Below are 27,069 nucleotides of genomic sequence, written 5' to 3'. Positions count from 1 at the left end.
CAGATAATTTTCAACTTTCTTTCAGTTTTTCCATGTCCTTTTAAATGGCAGGCCTCCGCCATAGCTTCCAATAAGATTCAGGATTTGTTCAAGTGTTTCTTGGGGAGTAAGCAGTAAGCAAAAAACACAACACAAAGTAGCACTCAGATGTAATGTTCTACCTGGGGGCCGTTCCTGCTTTTTCGCCTGCCACACAAGGCCAGAATAAAATATATAGCACCTGAAAAAGAAAAAGGGTTAAGAGAGCAGAGATGATGGAAAAAGTCTTTGAAGAAAGTAATGATACTGTTTGAGGTAGAAAGCATCATTCATGTTTATTAAATTTTCAGGTTATTAGTTTTAGAGTTGGATATCTCATTCATAATGAATCTGTGTTTTTAAAACACTAGAAGGAAGGCAAATGTTGTACATCTTATGTGACAGCCTTAGAGGCAGCAAATTTGAAGCAATCGGGAAATCAGCCATTTTTCTGTGGGATCTGATACTGAGTTTAATAACATCACACAGCATGCTTACATTTGAGCTAAATTGGGGTAAGTGGATGCATTTATGGAATGCCTTTATCCCATGAAAGAAACAATGTTTTCAAGTATGTCCCTGTTTGTGTCTGAACTCGAACCACAGTTCTTTACCGTCCACCGTGTTAAAGCTGGTGATTTAAGACAAATTGCATGACTACACATCAAAACAAACTGAAAGCATTCATATGGTCAATAACTACAATCCAGCTGAGCGACAGCAGCTGAGAGTTCAAAAAATAGCTTCAACTCAGCCAGTTTTTATGTAGCTGCTACTGCCAAGGTATACTGTGCAGTAAAATGAACCTTTGGAACTAAATTATTAGTTAGGTGGGTAATTTTCTGAGTTCACCTACAAAATCTTTGTTCTGCTGCAGGGTGTATATGGGGAATTGCAGTTACATAAAAATTGGCTGGACATAGCCTGTTTCTGGAACCGCAGACAAGGGTTTGGGAAGCCTGAAACAAGACATCCAGCCACAGCCCTGGATAACAGAGGTGCTGGATCAAGACCCCTGTGTACAGGTCTAGGCTAACCGTTTCTCACAGACATACCCACAGATAGTTACAGCACAGCATCTTGCCTGAGACAATTTGTGGAGTTTTTCAGAATTCTAGACATGCAATGGCATGTATTTTGACTTCTTCTTTCAAATGTATCATTTTAACCTTTTAAAGTCTGTTTGGTAAATTGAAGCATTTGAACTAAATTCCACTTTCATTCTGTTGAGAGCATCAGGCAACCTTATTTTGTGAAAGTGATGCCAGATGATGTCAGCCTTTTGGGGGGCAAGTTTTGTCAGAAAGTCAGGTGACCTGACTGTTAAGCTTATTCTCTGTATATATTTCCAAATACATAAATTTATGGGAAATCATAACTTTATACTGGGCGTTATGTGATAATTTCTCTTCAGCAAAGTTTCACATACCCATTATAATCTATAGCGTTAAGCACTTAGCAGATGCTTTTCTCTGCCTTGGCCGTGTTTTATTACGACAGGCTTTCATTACTGGTTGGTCAGACGAAAGATTTAAACAGTTGTCATACATGCTTGCTAAAAACAGCATCATTTCATATGTAAAAATTATGGTTATTCTGAAACTTCTCTTTGCAGCAGTGTGGGGATTTTTCGTTTGATAGCAAATTTTTTTAAAAAATTTGATTTTCTGGCAATGGCTGCATGAGAGAAGTAAAGGCTAACTTAGGCTTCATGGTGCTTTGATTTGCTGTAGCAAAGTTCTGCTCGCTTTCTTATGGTTTTCATAGAAGAAAGGTGTTAGCTCAAAAGCATATCATTAGTCTTGGTTGTACATTGCAAATCTTAAGAAAAGGGTGTTGGTATACGTGATCTTTGTCTTAAAGAGAAAGAAACTGGGGCAGATGCCTGTGCAGCATTACTACTATCTTCAAAGATGGGTGATTATTTTTAGAAAACATATACTGCAGTAATTTTAATAAGTTGTGTTTCATGACTAAAGTAGTACTGAAAGTTACTGATTTTAGTTGAACTCAACAGAGTGGGCTTTTTACATATTTATTCTGTTCAGAAACGCACAGGAATAGAAACAACATACGTAAAACTTCTTTATCAGATGAGTTTCCTTCCGTTTCCAGTCATTCTAACTGAATTTCTAAAAGACCTTCAGAACAGGTGTTTTAAATATAAGGTGTGTATCTCAAGAGGTTTAACTGAAACAGTCATACAAGTTTGAAGAAGTGAACCATGTGTATCCTGCACAAGTTGTTGGCAGTGTGCCAGCATTCATGTGTGTAATGATTCTGTAATATGCTCTTTTTTCTCTTTAGTTTAAACTAAAACCTATACTGCAATTAAAAAAAACAAAAGCTAAAATCCTATTGACTTATTATATTTATATACTTGAAAAATTATTATTTATGTATTGTAAATATTTAGGAAAACGAGAGATCTTAGACCTTGAGCTAAGATAGTTTTGAAAAATTGAAAATTTAGAAAAATTGTCCAAACCCTGTAGTAACCTTTAAAAACTTAGTGAAGTTATATTTTTAGTGTAAGCTCCTTTTGGAGCTCAATAATTCCTTTTAACTCATAAAATTTTAGATTGAGCCTACATGGTACAGGTGGATTGTGTTCCCTCAGTGTCCCAAGTTGCTGAGGAAGGTTGCTGCACTATTATGTATTGTTTACGTTTGGGCAGGGGATGGGGAGAAAGGCTAAAGAAGCGTAGCATCTTCTTGGTCAAATTTTTATCTACAGGCACAGATAACCAGGCATAGCGGTAAATAGCGTTTGCTGTGTGCAAGTTCTGTATCCGAAAATTAGCTCAAAAAAATTTAAGTTGGAAACTCTTGATGGGCTTTTGAATTTATTCCCATCTCTGACGATAACACTGCGAAAGAAACTTTAGTAAAGTTTATCTTTCTGCCTCCAACCAAAACTTCCATTTTGCTAGCGGTTAAAATTTGATCAGGTATCTTATCCGTGCACAGATCTTTACAGTCAGCCTATGACACAGTGGTAGTGTCATTCATATTCGCTCTTAGTACACTGTCACCTGAAAATTATTAACATTTGATTCTAGGAAGTCCCACCACATCTCTAAGCAGCTGTTCATAAGTAATGGTTAGATACAGAAAAGAACAGATTTGAGTAGTACTACAGTTCAAGAATTGGCTGTTGGAGGTCCAGGCGCTCATCCTCAAAGTGAGGCCTTGCTTTATGTGATTTTAGAGTTTCTGAATGGCTGGATGGTTCTAATTTCATGACAATAACAAGTGCTGTAGAGATTTTTAAGATTATGGCTATTAGTCCTTACTTCAAAATAGCAAGCGGGGCTTTTTCAGCGTTACCACTACTATTCCTCTGTACATTATGGGAATTAAAAAGAGCAAGTAGAACAAGTCCAAGAACATCCTGGGCAACGTGCCCTAGGTGACCCTGTTTGAGCAGGGAGATTGGATTAGATGATTTCCAGAGGTCTCTCAAGCTCAGCCCTTCTGCGATTCTGTGATCCTGGGCAACATGCTTTATGATGATCTATGACCAGGTATAATGTGAAGATGGATATTCAAGCCCCAGATGCTACTGAGTGGAGAGCTGCATTTAAGTGATCATTCAGCAGAAAGCTCAAAGTGTTTCTGAATTCAGAGCTTTGACTTCTATTTGATGGAAAAATATCTTAAAAACTATTCCCCCGCCACCATGTCACTTCACAGAGGCTGTATTTGCAGCGAGGTGATTGGCTTCTGAGGACACAAATGCAAAGTTGCCTTCTTATGCTGAACACACTTTGCTATAAAGATGGAGCTTTACTTGACAGTTACCACATTATTAACTATCCCTAGAGCATTAAGGAAGATCTAGAAAAGGTCCCTGTCTTATACCCCACTTTCAGGTAATGGGAAGAGAGAGTACCAAACAAAGAGTTTGTGATTATTAGATCTGAGGTTGTTTTTAATTTCATTGAGATTTCAATGAAATTAAATTCATTTCTAATTTCATTGTTTTCATTTCATTGAATACCATAAATTCCTTGGCATTATCCTGGGAAGTACAGCTTTTATTTGTTCTGAAGCCAGAAGACTTTGCTATAAACACTATAAATTAAATTTCTGTTATTCATAATTTACTAATATTCCCTCCTCCACTTCCACAGAACCGATTTTATAAGGGAGAAAAGTCACAAACTTTTTAAGAAGAAAAATAGTGGAGTTTTGTGTCATAAATATTTCTAAGAAATTGAGTTTCGGATTTAAATTTACATTGCATATAATCAACCCTCTTACAAATTCTGAACAAAATCTGTGGTGTTATGAGCCCAGAATATGACTGCTTCACAATCCAGTGTTCACCAATAAAATATGTATTGATTTTTTTTCTCAATGGTAATTAAAATTTGAGTAAGGCTTAAGTATTACAGTTCCTTTTAAGCATATTTCTTATTTATGATTGCATCTGCTTCCACACCTTTTGAGGTCTGTTGGATTTATCACTTGAGGCTTTTTCTGCAGTATTGCTCCGAAGCATCTGAAGTCTTCGAAATGAAACTATGAAATAATGCTTTACTTATTTGAAGTAATGCTTTCATTTCCATTGATACATAGCTGTTGTCCCTTAATGCATACACATATCCTACCGTAGTATACTATTAATAAAGGAGTCAAAAACTAGTACTCTTTACAATTCTAGTACCACATGAAATTCCCAGCAGAGCTTTTCTGTGCACTTCTGCCAGAAGCCAGTTACTGACAAAAATGGCAGCAGGAGCGTTTCCAGGATGAATTTGCCTATTGCTATCAGCTTGCTAGTACAAGGCTGCCCAGCACTGCAAGTTAGGGACAGCGTTAGTCATTTATTGATTTGAGCCAATAATCTGTAGTGAGTTAAAATGTCTGTGTCCCATGCTTGACCGTTCCGGTTGTGTGGCTCCCCGGTGCTGTTCGGGGGCTAGCAAAACTTGAGCGGTGGGCGCTGTAGAGTTGTGTGGAAGTCTCCTAAAAACATGCAAACTCTTCCTTGGTGTTGCAATCAATATATGCTCTTTTATGAAACATTTTTCTAGTACGCAGGTGAAGTGAAGTAGGGAGCGTGTGTTTAAAGTCAGTGTTTGTTTAAACCACCACAATCTGTGAGTGGTTTCTAGAGAGATTTCAAGAAAGAGAAAGTATTATGCAGCTGTTTGCAGACAGTACCGGCAAATTATCAGTTGTTTCCCAGACTGCTAATTGGAAAAAATAAAGATACTTAATCTTATGATACTCTGGCTTCTGGAAATAATATTTTGGCGTATCAGGTAGCTGCATTTGTGGATAGGATTTTTTAAGTAGCTCACTTCATATTTGCTGGAGAAACACACTATAAAATGTGGACGCCTGACAGCAATCCTGTCCTTATTTTTGCCTGTCTTCAAATAACAGTGTTTACTGTTGCTCCCTCTTAAAATTTTATTTCTTTAACCGAGGGAAATCTTTGTGTGGCAGCTGATTACACGCTGCTGTAATAAAGAGAAATCTGTATTTTTGCAAGAATGTTATCCTTTGAGTTCAGAACGGGAAACAATTGCTTAAGAGGCACTTCCTCAAATATATTAAGATGATTTCTTTTTTTAACGTTCATTCTAATTTTTGTGAAATTTCGTATTTCAGCTGGCAAAGAAACAAAGGAAATCCTGGGGCCTGAAGCTCAGACAGATGAAGTTGGATGTACAGGTACTTGTTTGTTAATCTGCGTCCCTTATGCATAAAGTGCTATTGACTTTTGGCTAAGTAAGTATCCTTGTGAAATCTTTGAGGTTTTCCCACTTTTCTTTATAAACTGCTTTGCTCTTGCACACTTGAGGCCTTAAATTGTCCGCACTGTTTCAGCTGACAAAGAGTAGGCTGGACTCCTTTCAGACTTCCTCGGGCCGGAGGTGTAGCTGACAAGTGGCACAAAGCAGCCCTGCTGCACGAGGGCTGCCTGCCCTGGCCCTGCAGCCGCTTATCTGCTGATGGCTTTAGGAACAAGAGCAAAATGAGGAATATCACTGATTTTATACGTAGTTGTTTAGAAAACAGCTGCAGGTCAAGAGATAGTGTCTTAAGCTGCTGAAAGAATATACCAAAATAACCTTGAGTTAATACTGTATCTTGTTTTCACCTCCTCTATTTGTAGTATATTACACAGAAAGTAAAATAAAATGTGTATCTTCAGTTTCAGAATCAGACCAAAACAGATGCTTTGTTATTTTGCTATATTTTTCTCGATAACGCTGAAAAAATTTGTATTGTATAGTTTAAGGATTGTCATGCAGCTCTTTTGAAAGATTTCTATACATTATTTTTTAAATCCTTTAACATTAAATAGTTAGATATTGTAGGGGTACACCCTATTTTAAAAAACTGTAGGTAGATATATTTACAACTGTAGACTATCAAATTCTTTTTAGTTGCTATAAAGTGAGGAACCCACAAAAGAGGACAAGGAGCTACACTGTATGTTACGATACAGTCTTTATGAGAAGGACTGTCTCATGTCATAAAAATCACCTGAACGTGTCAGATTGCAAACTGAGTATGAGACTTCACACGGAGAGATGAATGGTAAAGTTTCCCCTTCGTATTAAAAATATACTTCACATTATTAATAGGGGAGGAAGTCTGTCATGATTCAGTGTGCCACAGCCAAAGCTCTCACAGAACGTTTCACAGTGGTGAAAAGTAAACTCTGAAAAATGTATTTAAGCAAATACTTGCTAGTAAATATTTGTCATGTGAGATATTAAGTAAAATATTTAACTTCTTGTTTGTTAGCATTGAAATACAGTTTTTAAATGTTGTTCTTTGGGGGTTTTTCTTTTTTTAATTTTAATTGAGAAGATTTTGAAGGATGTTAAGCTGGTCTGAAGCGACCTTTTTGATACCCATTTCCAGCTGTGGAGAGCAAGCCACTCAAAGCTCAGGCTTGGTGCATTTCAGCCAGCAAACTTGTTACACAAAATTTTAATGTGTCCTCCAGGCTTGCAGTAATGAACAGGTCTTAAATAACATTAAAAAATATGTCTTAAAGGCAAAGAGTTCACTCTTAAAAACGTAGGAGCGAAAGGACCTGAAACTGTAAGCTGTCCTTCAAAATACTAGGACTGAATCATCATTAATTGTATTCAGGATTTGTAGGGAAGTTGAGGGGAACAGATAAATCTAAAATGATATAAATGCACTAAGTTAAAGAGGCAAACTATGATTTTAGTGAGCTTCTGTAATGTCATTAAGCCACAGTATCTCTGTTTTAAAACTTGGCATATTGCTGCAGCCTAGAGGGCTTGGCCTTAGGAATGCTGTACTAGTATTTGTAAAGGGCTTTGAAATCCTTAGATGGTGGATCATTTGCAAACGTGAATCCCTATAGATGATGTATATATTACATTTTAAAGGTTTCACTTGATGTCTTGTATCTTGTTCTGTACTCTTAGTAAAAGAAGATGAATGTGATTCAGATGCAGAAAATGAACAAAACCATGACCCTAATGTCGAAGAATTCCTTCAGCAAGAAGATACAGCTGTTATTTACCCTGAAGCACCTGAGGAGGACCAGAGACAAGGCACACCAGAAGCTAGCGGTCAGGATGAAAATGGTAAAAATCTCAGCAGTTTTTAAGAAATGAACTACACTAATTGCACTTGATCCCTAAGTTCTGTTTTATTTTAAAAGACAAGAATGCACGTACATGTAGCTTTTGAAAAAAATGAACTTCTAACTTCAATAATTATGAGATAATGGGATCATGATTCAAAAATAATATTTATTTTCTAAAACTAGACATCCATAGATTTAAAATCCAGTATTTTATTTTTATTTAAGTCATCAGAGAATTGTTTGATATATTTAACCAGAATTAAAGTTTGACTTGGTAACTGGGATCAGTTATATAAATGCCTAAATGATAATCTTCAGTAATGGGGAATATATAATCAAACTGTCCTAAATGCATTCAGTAGCATTACATGAAAGAACAGAACACAATGTGGTATTAAATATAATTGGATGGAATGAAGAGAATGTGTTTTTTTTTTTTATTTAGGGGGTTTTATAATGTCTCTTTTTTTTTTTTTTTAACATTTTTAAGCAAAAAGCCAAAGCGAATCTGTTAGATAGAGGTTTTTTTATTAGCTAGCAAGTCTGTGACAGTCCTTGGGTTTCCTCCTGAAAAGACAGCAAAGGAGAAAGAAGAAATACTGTTTACAGAAAAATCTTTATGTGAAATAGAATAATGACTTGCTATTTTTCTTAATGGTAGCCCGTTATGAGATGCTGACTTTCCAATAGACTTTGCAAATATTCAACATGAAATGAGAACATTTTTACTTTATTGTGACTTATATTTACCTTTAGTTAGCTAATTCTTCCAGTGTTATGTATTTGTATTTTACAAGTCATTGTTCTATATCTGATTATTTTAAAACAACTAGGAAGCAAATTTAGTAGTAGAGTTTTAGATTTAAATAGAGATCTATTTTTCTCTAAGGAAGTTTCATGCTTAAAATCTTATTTTGAAGTGAGAAGATAAGTCATACTTTACTCGTTTATTCATCATGAGACACAGATTTGAAAACCCACCTGTTCAGATTGCATTTGTAATCTGTGCTGCTTTCTGAGGTGTAGAAACACAGCAACTGCAGAGTTTCAACCAGACCGTTACTTGATTGAAGTTCATTGCTATAGAGGAAGAGATGTAAGCTTTTCAAAATAATTGAACTTCCTGCATAAAGGGATAGGAGACTTTGTGTTCTAATTGTTTAAAAAATGTAAAAACATGTATTTGATGGAAGGCAAAATCTCATTGTAGCTGTATTATTGTATTGAAGTCTAAGGGAGGACAGTGAATGGGGTAATGCTAATAAATTTGTTCTGTTATTTCAGAGGTTTTATGCTATTAGAGATTTTAGCAAAAAATTAAGTCAATGAACCTGTGAAACTTAAACTGTGTACCTGCCTATTTATATACAGAAATAAGGCCTAATATTTTGTGTTTTCCATTAGAAGTTTTCCAGAATTCAGGTAAGATATATGCTCAAGAGTGACCTCTTAAAATTATAATTTAAATGATTTAAAATTTTAAGCTATGGTTGCAGTGGCATAGATTGTCAAATTAGTTTTACAGACTTGCAATATGCTTTCCATGTAATCATTAAAAATACACTTTTGTAGTAATAATGTAAATTATAGCTCGGCCAGGCAATTCACATTGAAGAATTCTGAGAATCACGATGTCAAACAATGATGTTCAATGTTTTAATCATTTAGAACAGAAAATACCAAGAAAATAGTGATATATGCTCATGTCATATACTTGCAAACCTGGCAACTGGTGAAATGAAGTGACGGAGAACTAGGGTCTTTAATAATGTGTTTTGTGAAACTGCCATTTCCTCATTTGCTTCAGTGGAAACAGAACTTAAGCCAACATGCTTTTGAAATTTCCACTGAGGTGTATTTGTGCTGAAGTGAAGTATTCTTTTTGTCATGTAAAATGAATTGTTAAGTGAAAAAAAAATGAATTGAAGGGAGCATACTCCATCTACACACATTAATTTTTGGACATCCTTCCTAATCCAGGAAAAGCAGAGACTTACAAGGCATAGAACAGCACAGAAAGCAGAGAAATAGAGCATTGCCTAACCTGTTACTGTGAAGAGTGAAAAAGAACCTACTTGAAAGGGAAGGGGTTATTTTTTGATAATAATGAAAACTCGTCTGGCTCTTCTCATTTGCCTTGTCCGCTGTTGCAAGAGCAATGGCATGTTCAGTAAAAAGCCAGTAAATTCCCACAAACAAAAGGAATCGCTACTTCATGGAGCATATAATCAATCTGTGGTGATAACTGCCAAAAGAGGTCATCCAGATAAATAATTCAGAAGTACTTTCTAAAGTACTGGTTAATTTTTTTAGTATTAGCAATGCATATAGTTCTGCAGCTTAAAGTGACAGTCTGTACAAATGTGCACCTTACGCTTCAGGGCATAAGGTGATAGGTAACCTGTGAACCCATTCCACCTTCCCCTCCTACTCTTAACTCAGCACAGTTGGATCAGTGCATTTTTGCAGAATTTGCCTTCCGTTTCCCTTAAAGCATGAAAGATCGGAAGGGTCAGAGGAATGTATCACACCTTATAGATTGATAGCCTGATCAAATACAGCAAACCATGCATTTATGTAAGCACACCCTTGTTATCGGTATAGAACTCTCTATCTATTTAGAATATTATCTGTATAACACACTTTTGTAATCTGTAGAGAAAATTTTTTAAAAAGCTTTTGAAATTTGTTTTTCTAAGCATAGGACAAGTTACTATTTGTGGAGGATAAATATATGTTGATGGGAAGAAATGAGTCAAAATTTCTTGAACAATGACTTCTAATAAATATTCTTGTCAGGATGACTGTTAGATGTTTCAAGGACAAATTGATTTGTAGGCATGATTTCAGGATTGCCAGTGGTTGGGCTAACCAGATCTAGAAAGACTGAAACCACATTTTACAATTTTCAGACTATATTTTAATCAAAAATACATATGCAGATACTGTAGAACTGGTTTTGAAAGTCTAACAGACTAACTGCGAGAGAGGTAGTTTTGGGTAATAATATTGTGCTGGTGTTCTCCAATGTACGCTGAAGCAAGCGTCCCATAAGTAGTAACTTAATGACTGTGAAAAAAGTCTAAATAGTCATTATTCCTTTCCTAAAACACATATGCAGCTTCCACCAGTTTTCTTACAGTCATATTGTCTATGTAAAGTATGCTTATTGATGTTAACAAGCTTGGAGTTTACAGCTTATTTAAACGTGGTATGTTTTCTTTGCTGTGTAGGAACGCCAGATGCATTTTCCCAACTGCTTACTTGCCCATATTGCGATAGAGGGTACAAACGTTTCACCTCTCTGAAGGAACACATTAAATATCGCCATGAAAAGAATGAAGATAACTTTAGTTGCTCCTTATGCAGTTACACGTTTGCATATCGAACACAGCTTGACCGCCACATGACGTCACACAAATCAGGAAGAGATCAAGTAAGTGGCATTTGAGTTAAGTATTCATCGTCCTCTGTAACAACACTGCAGTTTGGTATGTAAGCAAAAATACGGAGCACATAGGATGTTACTATCAGATTGTCCATATGCTGAAGTCCCAATCCTGTAGCACCTACTGGACAAACTTATTGCTGAAGTCAGACTTTTTCCCTAGCTAGCGAAGGATGAAGTCTAAATTCTTTTGCTTTCATTCATCTTAGTAGCACCGTTGCATATAAATGTTTGGTTTTAGAAGTACTTTATTGCACTTACAGTTAACTGCTTTTTTCTGTCCATTGGCTAATAATACATGAGTTGCGCCTCTTGCAAATTTAGTCTTAGATCTTACCTGAAACGGTTAAATTTTTATTTCATAAATCCTATTTGGCAAATACAGAATTAAAGGTGTCCATTTTCACCTGAAAGAGACAAAACCATTGTGTCGATTCATTTGCTTGAACTGTGAAATTTAGTTTGTAAATGCGATCCTTGTTATAAGGCAATTTACAAATAATTATTTGTGCATAGAATACACAATGTTTCAATACTAAATAAGGCAACAGGAAGGGTTGAAGTTATTCTGAGCTTGTTTTTTGTGAATCATGGGTTGACTTGAGGGCATGGTCCATTGAAATGCCTTCCTTCTGTAAGTTAGCCAGTCGTTACTACTGAAAGTCCTGAGGCTCTGTTCCCCTCTCCCTATTTTTCTTTTCTTCTTTTATCTCCATTATTTCCCGTCATCCCTCTCCACTACCTGCTTCCATAGCTTATCTGAGCCACTCTCAGGCTCAGGAACCAATTAAAATCATTGAAACAGAGAGGAATTATCCCAGGGGAAAAAAATTTTTTAAAAGACTATATGGTCCACCACTGCTTTAGAGAGATAGGTGAGAGATAGTGATCCCTTCTGACGACAGACTGAAAAGATGGAGACTCTTCAGAGAGGAAACAGGAGAGAAACGTTGCAGAAAGATACAAAAGGAAGTAAATGGAAAGTTCCTTTACTGTTTCTTGCAGAAGAGCAGAACTTTCATTAAACTGAAAAGCTATAACTTAAAATACAGGAGATACTCTTTTACATCTTGCATGTTAACCTCTGTTCTACAAATCATCATGAAGTCCATTTTTAACAGGCTTTAAAATGTGCTGTGCAGTTTTATACCTGAGTGTTCACACTCACAGGTAAATTAAATTAGGAAAAATTATTACAAGAAGTATCAACCATCCTGCTGCAAGGATATTACTTTCTCACAGGGTCTGGAATAACCTCAAACCAGATATTATCTGGCAGGGTGGTTCTTGTTTATTTAAAAGTATTTCCCATCCGTGCCTGTCTCATTCTCTTACTGGTTTGGCTTCCACTTTAAAGGTATTCTCATCTTATATATAGCATATATTTCTACCTATGAAATCTATGAATGCTTGTTGTATATTCTGGTCACTGTAAACTACCAAAATTTATTTTAAGTAGTAATCTGGGTAATTTATTTTCAATTTTTTTCAACTAGAAGCCTAAAACCAGAAGAAGAAAGAAGTTGGAAGGAACAGAATTGCTATTTTTGCTGACAGTTTGAGTGAAAGGAGAAAAAATATCTAGCAAGTAAACAAACTCAGAAAAATTAGTATAAAGGGATACTTAAATTTTATTGCTGCAGGCGATGTTTAAGATATATTAATAGCCTTACACTTTTGAAGACCCATGACTATATTCGATAAACAGGAATGTCGTTTCTATGGAGTGTATGGAACTCAACATTGCACCGGTTTACGTGTGATTTTCTTTAAAATATTCACCAGAATCAAAACTACAATAGTTCATATTACTTGCAATTGAAATAATTATTTGTTTATGTTATTGACACAAAGCTGTCATATGTCCAAATTGGCTGCCTGTTCATATACATGATCATGTCATTTGTGTGAAGGAAAAACTACTTTTTATTATTAGCGAAATGTAGACCGCCTGTTTTTGAATCTTAGACAGCTACATCTTCAAAAGTTAATGTTTAATGTTTTTTTTCCTTAGATAACTTTCTGTTAGCTGATAAATGACCAGCATGTGATAATTTTGTAGTTGTTCTGTAAAAGGAAGCGGTGAGTCAAGATGGTTTCTAGTGCAGGAAAGGTGGTGGAAGAAGGTGTGCCCCTGCTGAACCTTCCTCTGGGGAAGGGGGGAACATGCCAAACTTTGCTGCTACTCTGCTCCCGCAGAGAGCTGAAAGCTGTTGCTGCACCTTCTCCTGCATCCCTCCCTCGCACCCTTCCCCGGCTTCCCTGGCAACTCCTCCGGCTGCTGGTAGGGCAGCTCCCACACCAGTTCAGAGTTGGTAGGAGTCAATGGTGCCTGTGTCATCTGCTTTCACATGTAAAGCATCAGAAACGGTGTTGCAGTCTGAAAAAGTGTTTTTATTTTTTTTTTCTCAACAATCAATGAATGATCTAGTCTATTAAATGAATGATCTAGTCTATTAAAGTTTCACATTGCCATGGACATAAAGATGGGTCTTGAAGACCTTGGCACCTGTAATTTCTGTTTTCCAACAAACTTAGCAAGATTACCATTCATTAGTTACAGTTCTCTGGCATGAAACGATTTAACTTAAGTCTAAAACCCAGTAAACATTTGATGCAGAGCAGTATCAGTGGCTGGTAACAGACCGTAATGCTGATATTACTTACTTCAGTCCTAAAAGTAATATGGAGTGTTATTCTGGGAATGCTGAGGTTAGTTCTTTAATGTGCAGAAAACAACAGCCATATACAGAAAATACATCACACATCAGAGGCACGAAAATGTGAGTTTAAGAGTACTGAAAGAGAGAAAAACACTTGAAACTGAGAAGGAGAAAGAGTATGGAGGATAGTACTTTAGAGAAGAGGCATTTCTCAGTTATTTTTGAAGAAAATGCTGGAGAGTAGCTCTGAGGATGTCCCAGATTAATTGTTCTCTTACAGTTTTTTCTTTTTAAAAGAAAGCTGAATAAAGAATTACAAATATGATATGTTAAGGCAAAATATATGGAAATGCTACCTAGCAGAAAGCTCAAAACAGCTAATAGCTATGAAAAACTCATTCAGAATTTGGTAAGAGGAATGTGAGCTTCCCTGCCTTGGAAGCAGAACACTGGAGTTTTGAGACGGGAACAAAAACATTTTGAAAGATTGAATGCATGCAATAATATTTAGTATTAATATTTATCTAGTCTAGCATCTGCAGTAGCTGTATGTATGCTGAGATCCTTTAACTGTATAATCTCAAGTCAAACAGCAGTATCTGATTCTTTGCAGGCTTAAGTAAATCCTAACGTGGTTTTCTCGACTCAGTGAAGTTAGCTCATGAAAGGAAAATGCAGTCAGACAGGCACAGTCTTCTAGAACATCATCTTCAAGGTACTTAGTGAAGCAAAGCTCAGAAGATGTGTGGACTAGCAAAAGTTAGCTGATAAACCCAAGCAATAAGGGTCAAGTGCAAATGAGGGAAGAGTGGAGAGCTCACTGCAGAGATTTGAAGGAAGATAGACAGGAGACAATGCAGATTGGGACTGGAGCTGCTCGAAGGTAAAAATATCAACTTGAACAAATGCTCGTCCCAAGGGATGTGAACTTCTTTCACCCACTGAGGAGTTTTGCAAGTGTGCCTGTTCTGTTTAAGGACTTACTGCATTTGACTAGAGGACGGGAAATACTTCTTTATTTGTATCAGCAGTATTTGGGAGTGAAGACAGGGTGTTGTGGTAGAAACAAGGAAGAGTGTGCTGTGCTAGGGATGTTCTTTGAGACACTGCCACACTCCACACAAGGAATTTTCTGCTTAGAAAAACTCCTAGTATGAAATAGCAGAATATTTCCTTAGCCTTATTTGTTATATAGTGAAAAAATGTTAAATTAGAGTTGTGGTTGAATGTATCTCAGAATCTAACGTGTGAAAATGTTATAGAAAAGTACATATTTCAGAAAGAATAATTAGAAAATTCAAAGCAAAGTTAAGGTTGAACTTAACAATAATCTAAATCATGGTAAATTGTAGTTCAGGTGTAGCCTTATCTTTGTCCTATCATTATGATCAGCTATGGAGTTTCTAATTAGAAACACGGACTAAAATACAATTTCCAGTTCATCAGTTTTAAAGTTACTTTTAAGGATATAGTTTTTTCTTTTCTTTCTCTCTCAGGGAGTTATTAATGTTTTTGGGAGCCACAACTACATTTTCTTTGAGGTTGTGTCAGAATTAAGGTCAATATTTAGATCAGTATAATGCCTTTGCTTCTACAAAGAATCAAATATATTACTGTCCTTAGGAGCACTGATTCCATTGTTGCTGCTACTTGGCATCTTCTTTCAAAATACTTGCTGTCACTTACAGTCCCCAGTGGAAAATAAGCTCTCCTCAAGAAAAATTTTGCGCCCCTTTGTTGCAGGGAAGGAACAAATGTAGACAAGATACTTAGTTCCCCACATTTAAGATCAACAAGAAATGGACCCATTTTAAAAGTAGACAGGTCTGCCCTGGATTTGCTATGGAAAAACACGTTGACCTTTGCTGAAAAAGGCTCAGAGGAATAATGGTAAAAGAGACCATTTGTTAAGTCTTCAAATATGGTATGTGCAGGAAATACCATGAAATCTTTTATGAAAATAGTAAAAATGTCTACTGAATGCTTAATAATTTTGCAAAACTTTGAAGATGCAAAGATTAATCACCTATTTATAGGTGATTGTCCTTTATAAAATTCCATGTGCTAAATAAATATTGTTAGATGTAGGCAGAAGCAGAAACAGGAGTAGAGAAGGTGCTGGAGGAAAACAGTGGGACCCTTTTTCCAAGTTACTGTCTCTCCTGCAATGTGCTTTGCTGTCCCGTATTTAAGAGCTGCGGGATATGGACTTCTGCTAGCAGTCCTTTGTTGAGCTGACTGGGAATTTGGTTGATCCTGTCTCCTAACCCTACCAGCCTGTGTCATAGTAATGAGTATTATATTTAGAGTAGTTAGAAACGATTTAGATCATCTTATTTCAATTTCTGTCATCCGTTAGCATCTGTAACATATAAAGGAGTACAGCCTATAAAATAGGAGCTTTGATGATTTGGACGGTGTATCTCATAGCAGAGTGCTCAAGCTTGCCGACCCAGTGAATTGCATAGCAAAATGCTCTTAGGATCAAAAGTCATAATCAGAATATGAGCATCATCCTGCCTTTTTCACTCAGCCCCACTTCTCCAACACAGATCTCAGTCTCCAGTCGAGATGCTTTCACTCAGAGAATAGTCTCAGCGCTCGGTTTCTGCTCGGCGTGCTGCCCACTACAGCAGCCTGGAATAGGTATAAGAGCCCCGCGCTACAGTTTCACGTATGGGGAAGTTCACTTACGTCAGCCGATCTGCGGTAACTGCCTATATGCAGACCGTTTCCCCAGAGTACCTGAATAGCTCTATTAATGAGTGTATGAAAATATTTGCCACAATTACCAAAAATCTGCAGCTGCTTCCAAATGCGGGTAGTATAAGCTTTTGCAAAGCTAGCTCGACTTAAAGAGGAGTTTGAACCTCCTTTTCATACTGGTAACGAAGCAGCTCCAACTTTTTTAAAGTATGTAATTTTTGACTTTAAAAATACACATTCATAGATCTATGCAATTTGTAATAAAATACAGCAGCATACATTTAAATGTGTTTTTCTTAGCTTTTGCTGTTTTTTAAAGCTAGTATAATGATAAAGCTAAGTTAAAAATAAGTTGGAACTTAGCAATAAAAGCTCTCACAAGGCAAAATATAGCAAAAATAATTTCAGAGCTTCAGTGCAAATAGTGAAAACGTGTGATGTTGTGTACTTGAGAAATCCCTCAGTATTATTATTTATTTTAATTCAGTATTTTACATTCATCTTGAGAATTAATTGTGACTGGGAGTGCCTTTGTTGTTACTGAGCCATCTTCTCTTGAGCAATCATGTGCCACCATTACATAAAGGAATTGGAGGCCAGCAGTAAGAGCTGGAAGCATGCAAATGGAAAAATCAAGCGAACTGATTAAACTTTAAACAGGCTATTTTATGCTTTAATGTTTCTTTGTTCTGAGTGCCATACTCTTTGGGTGGTGGTTTGCGGGACTTTTTTTGTTTTTTTTGTTTTCACAGGTAGAATTAGCGTTTATTTTGGAACTTCTTACTCACATAGCAGTGCAACCCTCAGTGCAACCCTCATCTGAAGTTAGAATACAGGTCTTTTTAAGCGCTAGATTTATTCAGAAGATACACCTGGCTCGGTTTTAATCTAACTTCTAATTTTTTGCTTTTTCATGCGTAACACATACCACCTTCCAACCCATAAAATTATGACTGATATATTCAATTTTGTGTTGTATCTTCTCTGTTCCAATGTGAAAGTACAAGGTTTTCTTCCAATATGCTATGCTGTTCTGCACAATAATTATGAATTCTTTCTTACAGAGACATGTGACGCAGTCCAGTGGTAATCGAAAATTCAAGTGCACTGAATGTGGAAAAGCTTTTAAATATAAACATCATTTAAAGGAGCACCTACGAATCCACAGTGGTAAATAAACCAAGCGTAGACTATGTAGCTAATATTGTGATTTGTACTCTTTATAACTTTAGTGTGATATCACTCTTTTAAGTCTAAGTTTAAAATGCTAGTACTTTCCTTTTTCTTCCTCTGAGACTCTTTAACTACTGACTGAAGCCTCCAGCTGACTGCAGGAAATATGCAGGATAACTCAAGTGGATTTACAGCTGTGGCTTAAGCTCTGATACTTACAGAAAGCTTCACTTGTGCAGAAGAAATAAGGGCATCCTTCCACTCCTTTTTCACTAGCCTGTTCTTTCTCAATTGTTCGCAGAACATTCAGCGCGTTATGACCTTTGTTAGAAAATTTTAATTGATAATAGTAAGTATACAGCAACTGTGCTTCCAGCTGTGCCTGTGATTTTCATCATTCAAGACTAAATTGCATTAAGGTAGCCTCAGGATACAGATCTGAAATTTTGATATACTGTCAGAACAGTATATGTTTCAATTTATAAGAAAATCTAACAGTTAAGGTGAGAAACCGAGAACCTCTTTTAACCTGAAGTTACCCATCCACAGTAAGTCCAAAAGCAAGGTTCTGGACCATCTTTTCCTGTTATATCTGTTCCTCAGCTGTGGTAGTAGCAATTAAGTTTACTTCATTTGGATGTCCTACTTCAGCAAACACCATCTTCATTTCCATAGGGCAGCAACATCTGTGTCTGTGAGTGGGGAAGTTGCAGTCAACATACTTTTCGGTCTGAAGAAAACCAGTTGTTCTGGCTTTTTCCTTTTCCTCCATAACACAGATGCTCTGGAAAGCCAACACTGTCTACAGGTGTAACAATTGCATAGTTGCATGCAGCTTCCTGACATTTTAACCCAAGATTCATCTCTGAAGGCAAACGTACATCTGCCTTCTGCCTGTCTGGCTTCCCTTTAGTTAAACTTTGTTTGTTTTTATTTAGCTGATGGTTATTATAAGAAAATATTATACTGGATATACTGTATTTGAGTTTCCAGCAATAAAATGTGCATAGTTTCTTATATCTTTATGATGTGCATTTATGCCATTTGTATTTTTCCTTTAGTTAATCATGGTCTAATTTCTTTCCTTACTGTAATAGTTTCTGCTGTTTCTGAAGTTAGTAGTGTTACTACTTGAATGGAGTTTAATGAAATCCACAAGTAAAATGTAGAGCTCATTTATGTGATAGTGTAGACAGTACTGGGAAATAGAAGAATTTGTTATGATTATTGAGTCCCATCCTATATTTACTATTGGATCATGATGAAACTTACGAAAGGATCCTAGGATCGGCGTTATAGATGACATAATTACTCATACTGTTCAATTCATTGGAAAGGATATTTTTTTCCTCTGGAGCTCTTTGAGGGGTCAATTTGATGTATTCTTTTCTAGTTACTATCACTTGATAAAGTTACACTGTAACCCGGTAAACTATTTGCATATCCCTTTCTTTCTTTTTTTCTCTTTTTTGTTTTTAGGAGAGAAGCCATATGAGTGCCCAAACTGCAAGAAACGTTTTTCTCATTCTGGTTCATACAGTTCACACATAAGCAGTAAGAAGTGTATTGGTTTGATGCCCGTGAATGGTCGAGCTCGATCAGGGCTCAAGACGTCTCAGTGCTCCTCCCCTTCCCTTTCCGCATCACCAGGTAGCCCAGCAAGACCACAGATACGACAAAAGATAGAAAATAAACCCTTGCAAGAGCAACTTCCTGTTAACCAAATTAAAACTGAACCTGTGGATTATGAATTCAAGCCCATAGTGGTTGCTTCAGGAATTAATTGTTCAACCCCTTTGCAGAATGGGGTTTTTAGTGGTGGTAGCCCATTGCAGGCAACCAGTTCTCCTCAGGGTGTGGTGCAAGCTGTTGTTCTACCAACAGTAGGTCTGGTGTCTCCCATAAGCATCAACCTAAGTGACATTCAAAATGTACTTAAAGTGGCAGTGGATGGTAATGTAATAAGGCAAGTATTGGAAAACAATCATGCTAATCTTGCATCCAAAGAACAAGAAACAATCAGCAATGCATCTATACAACAAGCTGGCCATTCCCTCATTTCAGCTATCAGTCTTCCTTTGGTTGACCAGGATGGGACAACCAAAATTATCATCAACTACAGCTTGGAGCAGCCAAGTCAACTTCAGGTTGTTCCACAGAACCTAAAAAAGGAAAACCCTGTTCCTGCAAACAGTTGCAAAAATGAAAAATTACCAGAAGATCTTACGGTGAAGTCTGAGAAAGATAAGAACTTTGAAGGAGAGACCAATGATAGCACTTGTCTTCTTTGTGATGACTGTCCAGGAGATCTTAATGCACTTCAAGAATTAAAGCACTATGAACCGAAAAATCCTCCTCAGCTTCCTCAGTCCAGTGGAACAGAAGCTGAGAAGTCCGAATCCCCTATCCCATCAGACACTGGGGAGAACAACTTATCTCCTGGTCAGCCACCTTTAAAGAACCTTTTATCGCTCCTAAAAGCATATTATGCATTAAATGCACAACCAAGCGCAGAAGAGCTTTCAAAAATAGCCGATTCAGTAAACCTACCACTAGATGTGGTAAAAAAGTGGTTTGAAAAAATGCAAGCTGGACAAATTTCTGTGCAGTCTTCTGGACCATCTTCTCCTGAACAAGTTAAATTAAGCAATCCCACAGATAATGATGATCAAGCAGGACCTACAAATGTGAGCGAACCCCAGAACAGCACAAATAATTCACAAAATCCTGTCAGTATAACAAAATCTCAGACTGTATCAGGGGGATCCACTCAAAATGATTCACGCAGTAGCACGCCATCCCCATCGCCACTAAACCTTTCTTCATCAAGAAATTCACAGGGTTATACGTACACAGCAGAAGGTGTACAAGAAGAGCCACAAATAGAACCTCTTGACCTTTCGCTACCAAAGCAACATGGAGAATTATTGGAAAGATCTACCATAACTAGTGTTTACCAGAACAGTGTTTATTCTGTCCAAGAAGAACCTTTGAACTTAACTTGTGCAAAAAAAGAACCACAAAAGGACAACAGTATTACAGACTCTGATCCTATTGTAAATGTAATCCCACCAAGTGCCAATCCCATTAATATTGCTATACCTACAGTCACTGCCCAGTTACCTACAATTGTTGCCATTGCTGACCAGAACAGTGTTCCATGCTTAAGAGCTCTCGCTGCCAATAAGCAAACCATTTTGATTCCACAGGTGGCTTATACATACTCTACTACAGTTAGTCCTGCAGTTCAAGAAACACCACCAAAACAGACCCAAACCAATGGAAATCAGGTACTTCAGTTTCTTTCTGTTCCTGGATGTTATATTTGGCATGTTCATTCAGTATCCTTACTAAGTGAATGGAAAAATGTCAAGATTAATTAAATACAAAAAACTAGCATGTTTATTTGGCTTGGCTGTTAATGAGTAATGGGTGTTACTGCTAACTCCCCTGCAAAGCTAGTCAGCTTGAGTTCAGACTGACAAACTGTATAGTTTTGTGCCTACACAGGTCAGTTCTTCACTATATTCAGTCATTCCGAAGTGTCTTCCGGAACATTGGTGCTCAGTGTTTTAAAGCCAGTTCAATCCTAATCGAAAAGCAAAGTAAAGCCATTGCTTGCACATTTTGCTGGCTCCATAGCTCCTCCTTTTCCCCACATCCAGAAAATGTGGAACTTCTTGCTGCTCCCTCTGCTCTCTGCTGTGATATTTTCCCATATTGCTTTCTGGGTTTCAGGAGTAGCTGAACTCATCCCATACAATAATGACACAGTAATAATACACATATACATATACACATACACACATATACAATAATGACACAGTAATAATGACATTTTCAATTGGAAATAGGACAGGTATTTATCTTCTGCACGTGCCATTCCTGTGCCTTGTTCTTTTCCTTCCTGGGTACCTTCACATGTGACCTGATCAGAGTAGAGACAGAGCAGAACACAAAAGGGACTTATGCAAAGATGTAGCATTTTAAACTGAATCTTAGAAATGGGCTGTTCAGCATGTTACGCAGGCTTATTTACACAGGCTGGAGACTGAGAAACCTTGTTATATTCAAATTTGAGCTGTGATAAAATTAATTCTATGTTCTTTGATACTGCTGATATCAGGAGAAAATACTTTTATGCTTCTTACGGGTGAATTTCAGCCCTTGAAATGCTTAGAAATAGACTACAGAGTTGGGATTTTTGAAAAACTGTGTTCAGTCATGAAACATTTGAAATCTCCAAATTTTTCATTTAGATAGGATTTGTGGTAGATTTGTGAGGAAGAAGGTCAATTTTGCAAATTTGAATTTAAATAGTTTTGTGTGAAAACTTCCTCAAAAAAGAGGAACTTGAGTTAACTTTCATAAAATCTGTGAAATAGCAAGATGTGGATGGCAAACATTACTTTAAAAATAGTTAGGTATTTAATTTCATCTTTCAAGTTCCTAACACTGCTTGAGGTACTTTATAATCTTTCTTCTCTCCTGAACATCGTGCTTAGTTTATAAACCTTAAAACATGGCATATCAGTATAGCTTAGGCCTGGCCAACAGGCAAATTTGAGTATGGTTAAAGTCAGTCCCACTGAGAGTTCTGCGTGCATGTGGTGGCAGAGACCACCATACATACAAACATAGGCAGAAGACTTTTCTTGGCTATGTAAGTCCAAAAAATTTGTTTGTCTTTTACTGAATTGATTGAAAATAACAATACTGCTCCAGGTTACGTTTTATAAACTCGTCTACTGCACAGTGTGTTTTCTTTTGAGCTCAACCTTTTTTGTAATTTTTTTAAGGATGAAAGGCAAGACACTAGCTCAGAAGGAGTATCGAATGTAGAAGATCAAAATGATTCTGATTCAACTCCCCCAAAGAAAAAGATGAGAAAGACAGAAAATGGGATGTATGCATGTGATTTATGTGACAAAATATTCCAGAAGAGCAGTTCATTATTGAGACATAAGTATGAACACACAGGTAGGTAGTAGGAAATGCAGTTTCAAGTCATTAGTTTATTGGCAGTGGGTAAATGATAATCACAATTGCAATCCAATTCTCAGAATGTGCTGGGAAAGCAGAGGGAAGTATAATCATCATTCTTATCATTTGGGCTCAAAGGACTTCAGAAACATATGTTTTGTATATTTATTTGACAACAATGTTGTTTTATGTTTCTTCTTTACATTTTTAAGAACTAAATCTTGAATTGAAAAATGGTGTTTTCCTGCCATCTGGTTCATGCACAATCAACTGTGAGGGATTTCTTATTTCTAATTTACTTTCTAACTTATTTTGTTGAACTATAAACAACAGTTAAGAAAAAAGGAACATGTACCCGTATGATACTTTACATGAAAGGCAGTGTATCTAGCGTGACGGATTTTCAAATTGAGCCAAATTGGCAATCATCTGAAGTTCAGGGGCATTCATTAGACTTAGAATCTAATCCCACAAGAACACCCTTTCAGCTTTGACATTTATTTTTAATTTCACCTAATTTTTCCTTTTGGCTCCAGTTCTGGCATCTTCAGTCTTTTTTTGAATAGCCATTGCTCCCTTATGTATTTTAAAAAAAAACTTTTCCAAGATGTCTTCAAAGAATGTTCTCTTTTTCTTGATTTGTTGACTACATAATATTTCTGCATATTAATGTTGTTTTATTTCTTCTTATTTAAATACAGAAATACAGAATTCAAAAGATAAAGAATCCCCTTTTCTTTACCATTTGATCAAATTCTCACATTGTATTTAAGAGTATCTATTTTTAAATCTTTCCTGTTCTGAAACTCTTTTAGCTCCTTTTCAAAACACAATTGTTCTTTCCGTTCTCCTTTTAGATTAAGTGTCACGTTCAGACATGGGTGGGGGGAGTTGACCAAGTTAGTCGTGGAAGTATTGCTCTTCTGTATAGAGCAACCACAAAGCTGTTGTCTCATTGTGCGTATCTTTTATGTCTGGGCTCAGGCTATGCAAAGTTGTTTTGCCTAACAACTTTGAGTGTTGAAAACAAAATAACATAACTGGGTTCATGCCACGTTTACAGAGACTCTAAAGGCAGCAAGAGAAAGGCAAAAAGAAGAAAGCTGAGAAACAAAGCAGAAAAATAATTAAAAAGGTTTAAGTGGTTTTGAATTTGAATAACTTTTACTGCAAGAAAAAATGTCTCCCTTTTCTAATTCATGCATATTTACCCCTTTTTTGTGCAAAAAGTTGCATCTCAGAATCTTTAACCTTGGATGTACAGCTTTCCTAAAAAGCTTACAAGTTACTTTTGTTCTCCTTTGGTCTCGTGTGAGAATCCGAGCCTGATAATGGTAGGAGTAGAGCATCTAGTTAAATAAAATTATTAATTGTTGGCAATACGTTTACCAATAGTATTTAATACAGAAAACAGCAGTATAAATTTTAAAACTTAAGATACAAAAGCGCCAAATGCTTGTGGTTTATTTTTTAGGTAAAAGACCTCATGAGTGTGGAATCTGTAAAAAAGCATTTAAACATAAACATCATTTGATTGAACACATGCGACTGCATTCTGGGGAAAAGCCCTACCAATGTGACAAATGTGGAAAGCGTTTTTCACACTCGGGGTCTTACTCTCAGCACATGAATCATCGCTACTCCTATTGCAAACGAGAGGCAGAAGAGCGCGATAGCACAGAACAGGAAGAGACGGGACAAGAGGTCCTCAATAACGAGCACGTCGGCGCCAGGGCATCTCCGTCGCAGATCGACTCAGATGAGAGAGAGAGTCTAACCAGGGAAGAAGAGGAAGACAGTGAAAAAGAGGAAGAGGAGGAGGAAGAAAAAGAGTTGGAAGGACTTCAGGAAGAAAAAGAATGTAGAAAACTACAAGAAGTAGAGGATGAAGAAGAAGAAGGAAAAACTGAAGGTAACAAGAATGATGAAGCTGTAAATCAAGGAAGCAATGCAGAACCAGAAGTTATACAGAATAACGGGCAGGTATCAGAAGAAAAAACAAATAAAGCTTAAATGATAGTTTTTTCTATAAGGAAAAAAATTGGTAATGAAGTTCGTTCTATATTATACATGCTATTCATGGAAACGCAGTAGCCTGCATACTGTGATTTCTGTTCACTACTGTGTAAAAAAATATATATATAAAAAAGAAAAAAAAAAAGAAATCCAGGTGTGCCTGAACCTCAAACTTAGTAATTTTTCACACAGCTTTCAAAGTTAGAAACAAGTTTGTAACATGAAGCAGATTAGAAAAATACAGTGACTCTGGAAGCAAAGATTTACCAAGTTGTAGGAAGCCTGATTTATTAGACAAGCATCTGGCATTGTTTGTTTTGTCAGTATTAATTTTCATTCTTAAGTTGATTAATTTTTAAGCTGTACAATTGGGAGAGATTTATATGATTTTTTTTTTTTTTTAAATGGTAAAACATTTCCTAAATCCGCTTCAGTATTTTATTATGTTTTTAAAATGTGAGAACTTCTGCACTACAGAATTCCCTTTTGCAGAAACCCATAATGCAGTTGCAAACAGTGCTTGGCTACCTTTGTAAATTCAACCTAGAAGGTAGCAGTTTATAACATTAGATGTTGTAGTAGAGCATATTATCATTTAAAGTGTATTGTTAGCCTTAAGAAAGCAGATGATAGAAGAACTGAAGTTTCTTACTCATGTGGTTAAAAATGTAGTTGAGAAGATTGTTGTTGAGTTCTGATTGCAGGGACTAACAGTGTTAATACTGGAAAGGACAGCAAAGTCGTCAAAATCAGTGTTTGTAATTGTGTTTTGAGTATGTAGTAACAATATGAAGGATATGATATGAAGCTTTGTATCTCCTTTGGCCTTATGCAAGACCTGTGTGCTGTAAGTGCCATTTATCAGTATTATAAAGGCTCTAACCAGCCTTTATCCAATGTGTGGCCTACAATAACTAGCATTTGTTGATTTGTATCGAACTTCTAAACTAATCATGGGGAAAAAACACTCAGCCATCAGAGAAGTAAGAACACTGGTGTATTTCATTATTTAATTATTTGGTGGTATTTTTGTTTAATACCTGACTTGCAGAATTTCTCTACAATAATTACAAGGGAAATTTTCTAATCTGCTTTATTGCTTTATTGGTTTACTTTAATTTCAGACACATACATGAAATGTTATCTGGCTCATAAGTATTTTCAAATGTTAGTTATTATGGACCCCATTTATTAACAATGTTAGCTGATTTTTACCTATCAGTATTATTTTATTTCTTTTAGTTTATAGATCTGTGCAACATTTTGTACTGTATGTCTTCAAACCTGGCAGTATTAATACCCTTCTTACTGACATATGTACCTTTTTAGTTTTAGAAAACTTTTATATTTATGTGTCTTATTTTTATATTTCTTTATTTATTACACAGTGTAGTGTATAATACTGTAGTTTGTATTAATACAATAATATATTTTAGTATGAAAATTTGGAAAGTTGATAAGATTTAAAGTAGAGATGCAATTGGTTCTCTTGCATTGAGATTTGATTTAACAGTGTTATGTTAACATTTATACTTGCCTTGGACTGTAGAACAGAAGAATTAAAATGGGAATGTATTAATTTTACAATTGCAATCAATTCATTTTACCTTTACCCAGTTTTTAATATAAAGCTCTTAAATTTTAAAATTCACTGTGTGACTAATAGCATGATGCTGTGCAGTTTTATTAAGAGATTAGCCTAACCATAAAACTCTCATTTCCTTAGTAAGCCAAATTAGAATAATCTTATAAACAGTGTTGGGAACAACGTTTAACATTTTTGTGCCAATTTGTTCCTGTATTCATGTATGTATGTTACAAATCTGAAACTTCATTTTTAAGTTCCTTGTTACATCATGGTCATTTTCTAGTTTTTTACCAGACTCCCCATCTCACAATAAAATGCGTCAACAAGTCTGACTTACTGTCATTATTCTAGTAATTTTAAAAAAATGTTTTAAATTATTTCTGTGAGATGACATGCAGGCCTCGTTCTTGCTTCAGCATAGATACTCACTTTCAGTTGTATGTAAGGAGCATATAAATGAAATAGTGGTTTGACTGTGTGTAGGTGAAGGGATTCCTTGGTTTATTGTTTCTGCAAGCATTAGTAGAACAGCTAAGCTTTCAAAACAAACTGTGCGTTTTTATGATTACTTTTTTTCTCTTGCATCTGCCTAATATTATATATTATTGTGTTCTATTTCAATCAAACTGCTTTTAAAGGAAGTAATTCTGTAAGTGTTTTCTTGATTTAGCAATAAGCTGATGAAAAAGTTGATGTATATATTGCTGTTGAACTTTCTAAAGATCTGGCACCGATATTACTGATATATATAATTTCAGTAATGTAAATACAAAGGTTTTAAGGTTGTATTAGAAATGCATTTTTTAAATGTTTTGCAGTTTAAACAAAGTTTAGAGAATGTTCTTAAAACAAAGTTCTGCTCTTTTAATGATTCGTAAAA

At 36.1% G+C, this 27,069-nt stretch overlaps 1 protein-coding gene across 4 annotated transcripts in view; it reads left to right on the top strand.

The window, feature by feature from the left end:
* ZEB1 (zinc finger E-box binding homeobox 1) overlaps positions 1 to 26,521 on the top strand; it is a 128,985-nt gene extending 102,464 nt beyond the window's left edge. For all 4 annotated transcript variants that reach the window (XM_068934430.1, XM_068934432.1, XM_068934431.1 and 1 more), the window contains 7 exons: positions 5,644 to 5,706; positions 7,449 to 7,610; positions 10,846 to 11,048; positions 17,494 to 17,599; positions 19,082 to 20,892; positions 22,402 to 22,582; positions 24,060 to 26,521. In XM_068934430.1, coding sequence (XP_068790531.1) covers positions 5,644 to 5,706; positions 7,449 to 7,610; positions 10,846 to 11,048; positions 17,494 to 17,599; positions 19,082 to 20,892; positions 22,402 to 22,582; positions 24,060 to 24,598 — 3,065 coding nt within the window. In that variant the 3' untranslated portion in view covers positions 24,599 to 26,521. The remainder of the gene's footprint in view (positions 1 to 5,643; positions 5,707 to 7,448; positions 7,611 to 10,845; positions 11,049 to 17,493; positions 17,600 to 19,081; positions 20,893 to 22,401; positions 22,583 to 24,059) is intronic.
* Positions 26,522 to 27,069: the final 548 nt, after the last annotated feature.

This window comes from Struthio camelus, chromosome 2, assembly GCF_040807025.1.
Source record: "Struthio camelus isolate bStrCam1 chromosome 2, bStrCam1.hap1, whole genome shotgun sequence".
In the NCBI taxonomy this organism is placed as follows: Eukaryota; Metazoa; Chordata; class Aves; order Struthioniformes; family Struthionidae; genus Struthio; species Struthio camelus.
Note: the sequence above shows the minus strand (reverse complement) of the source record. Positions and strands in the feature narration are given on the sequence as shown.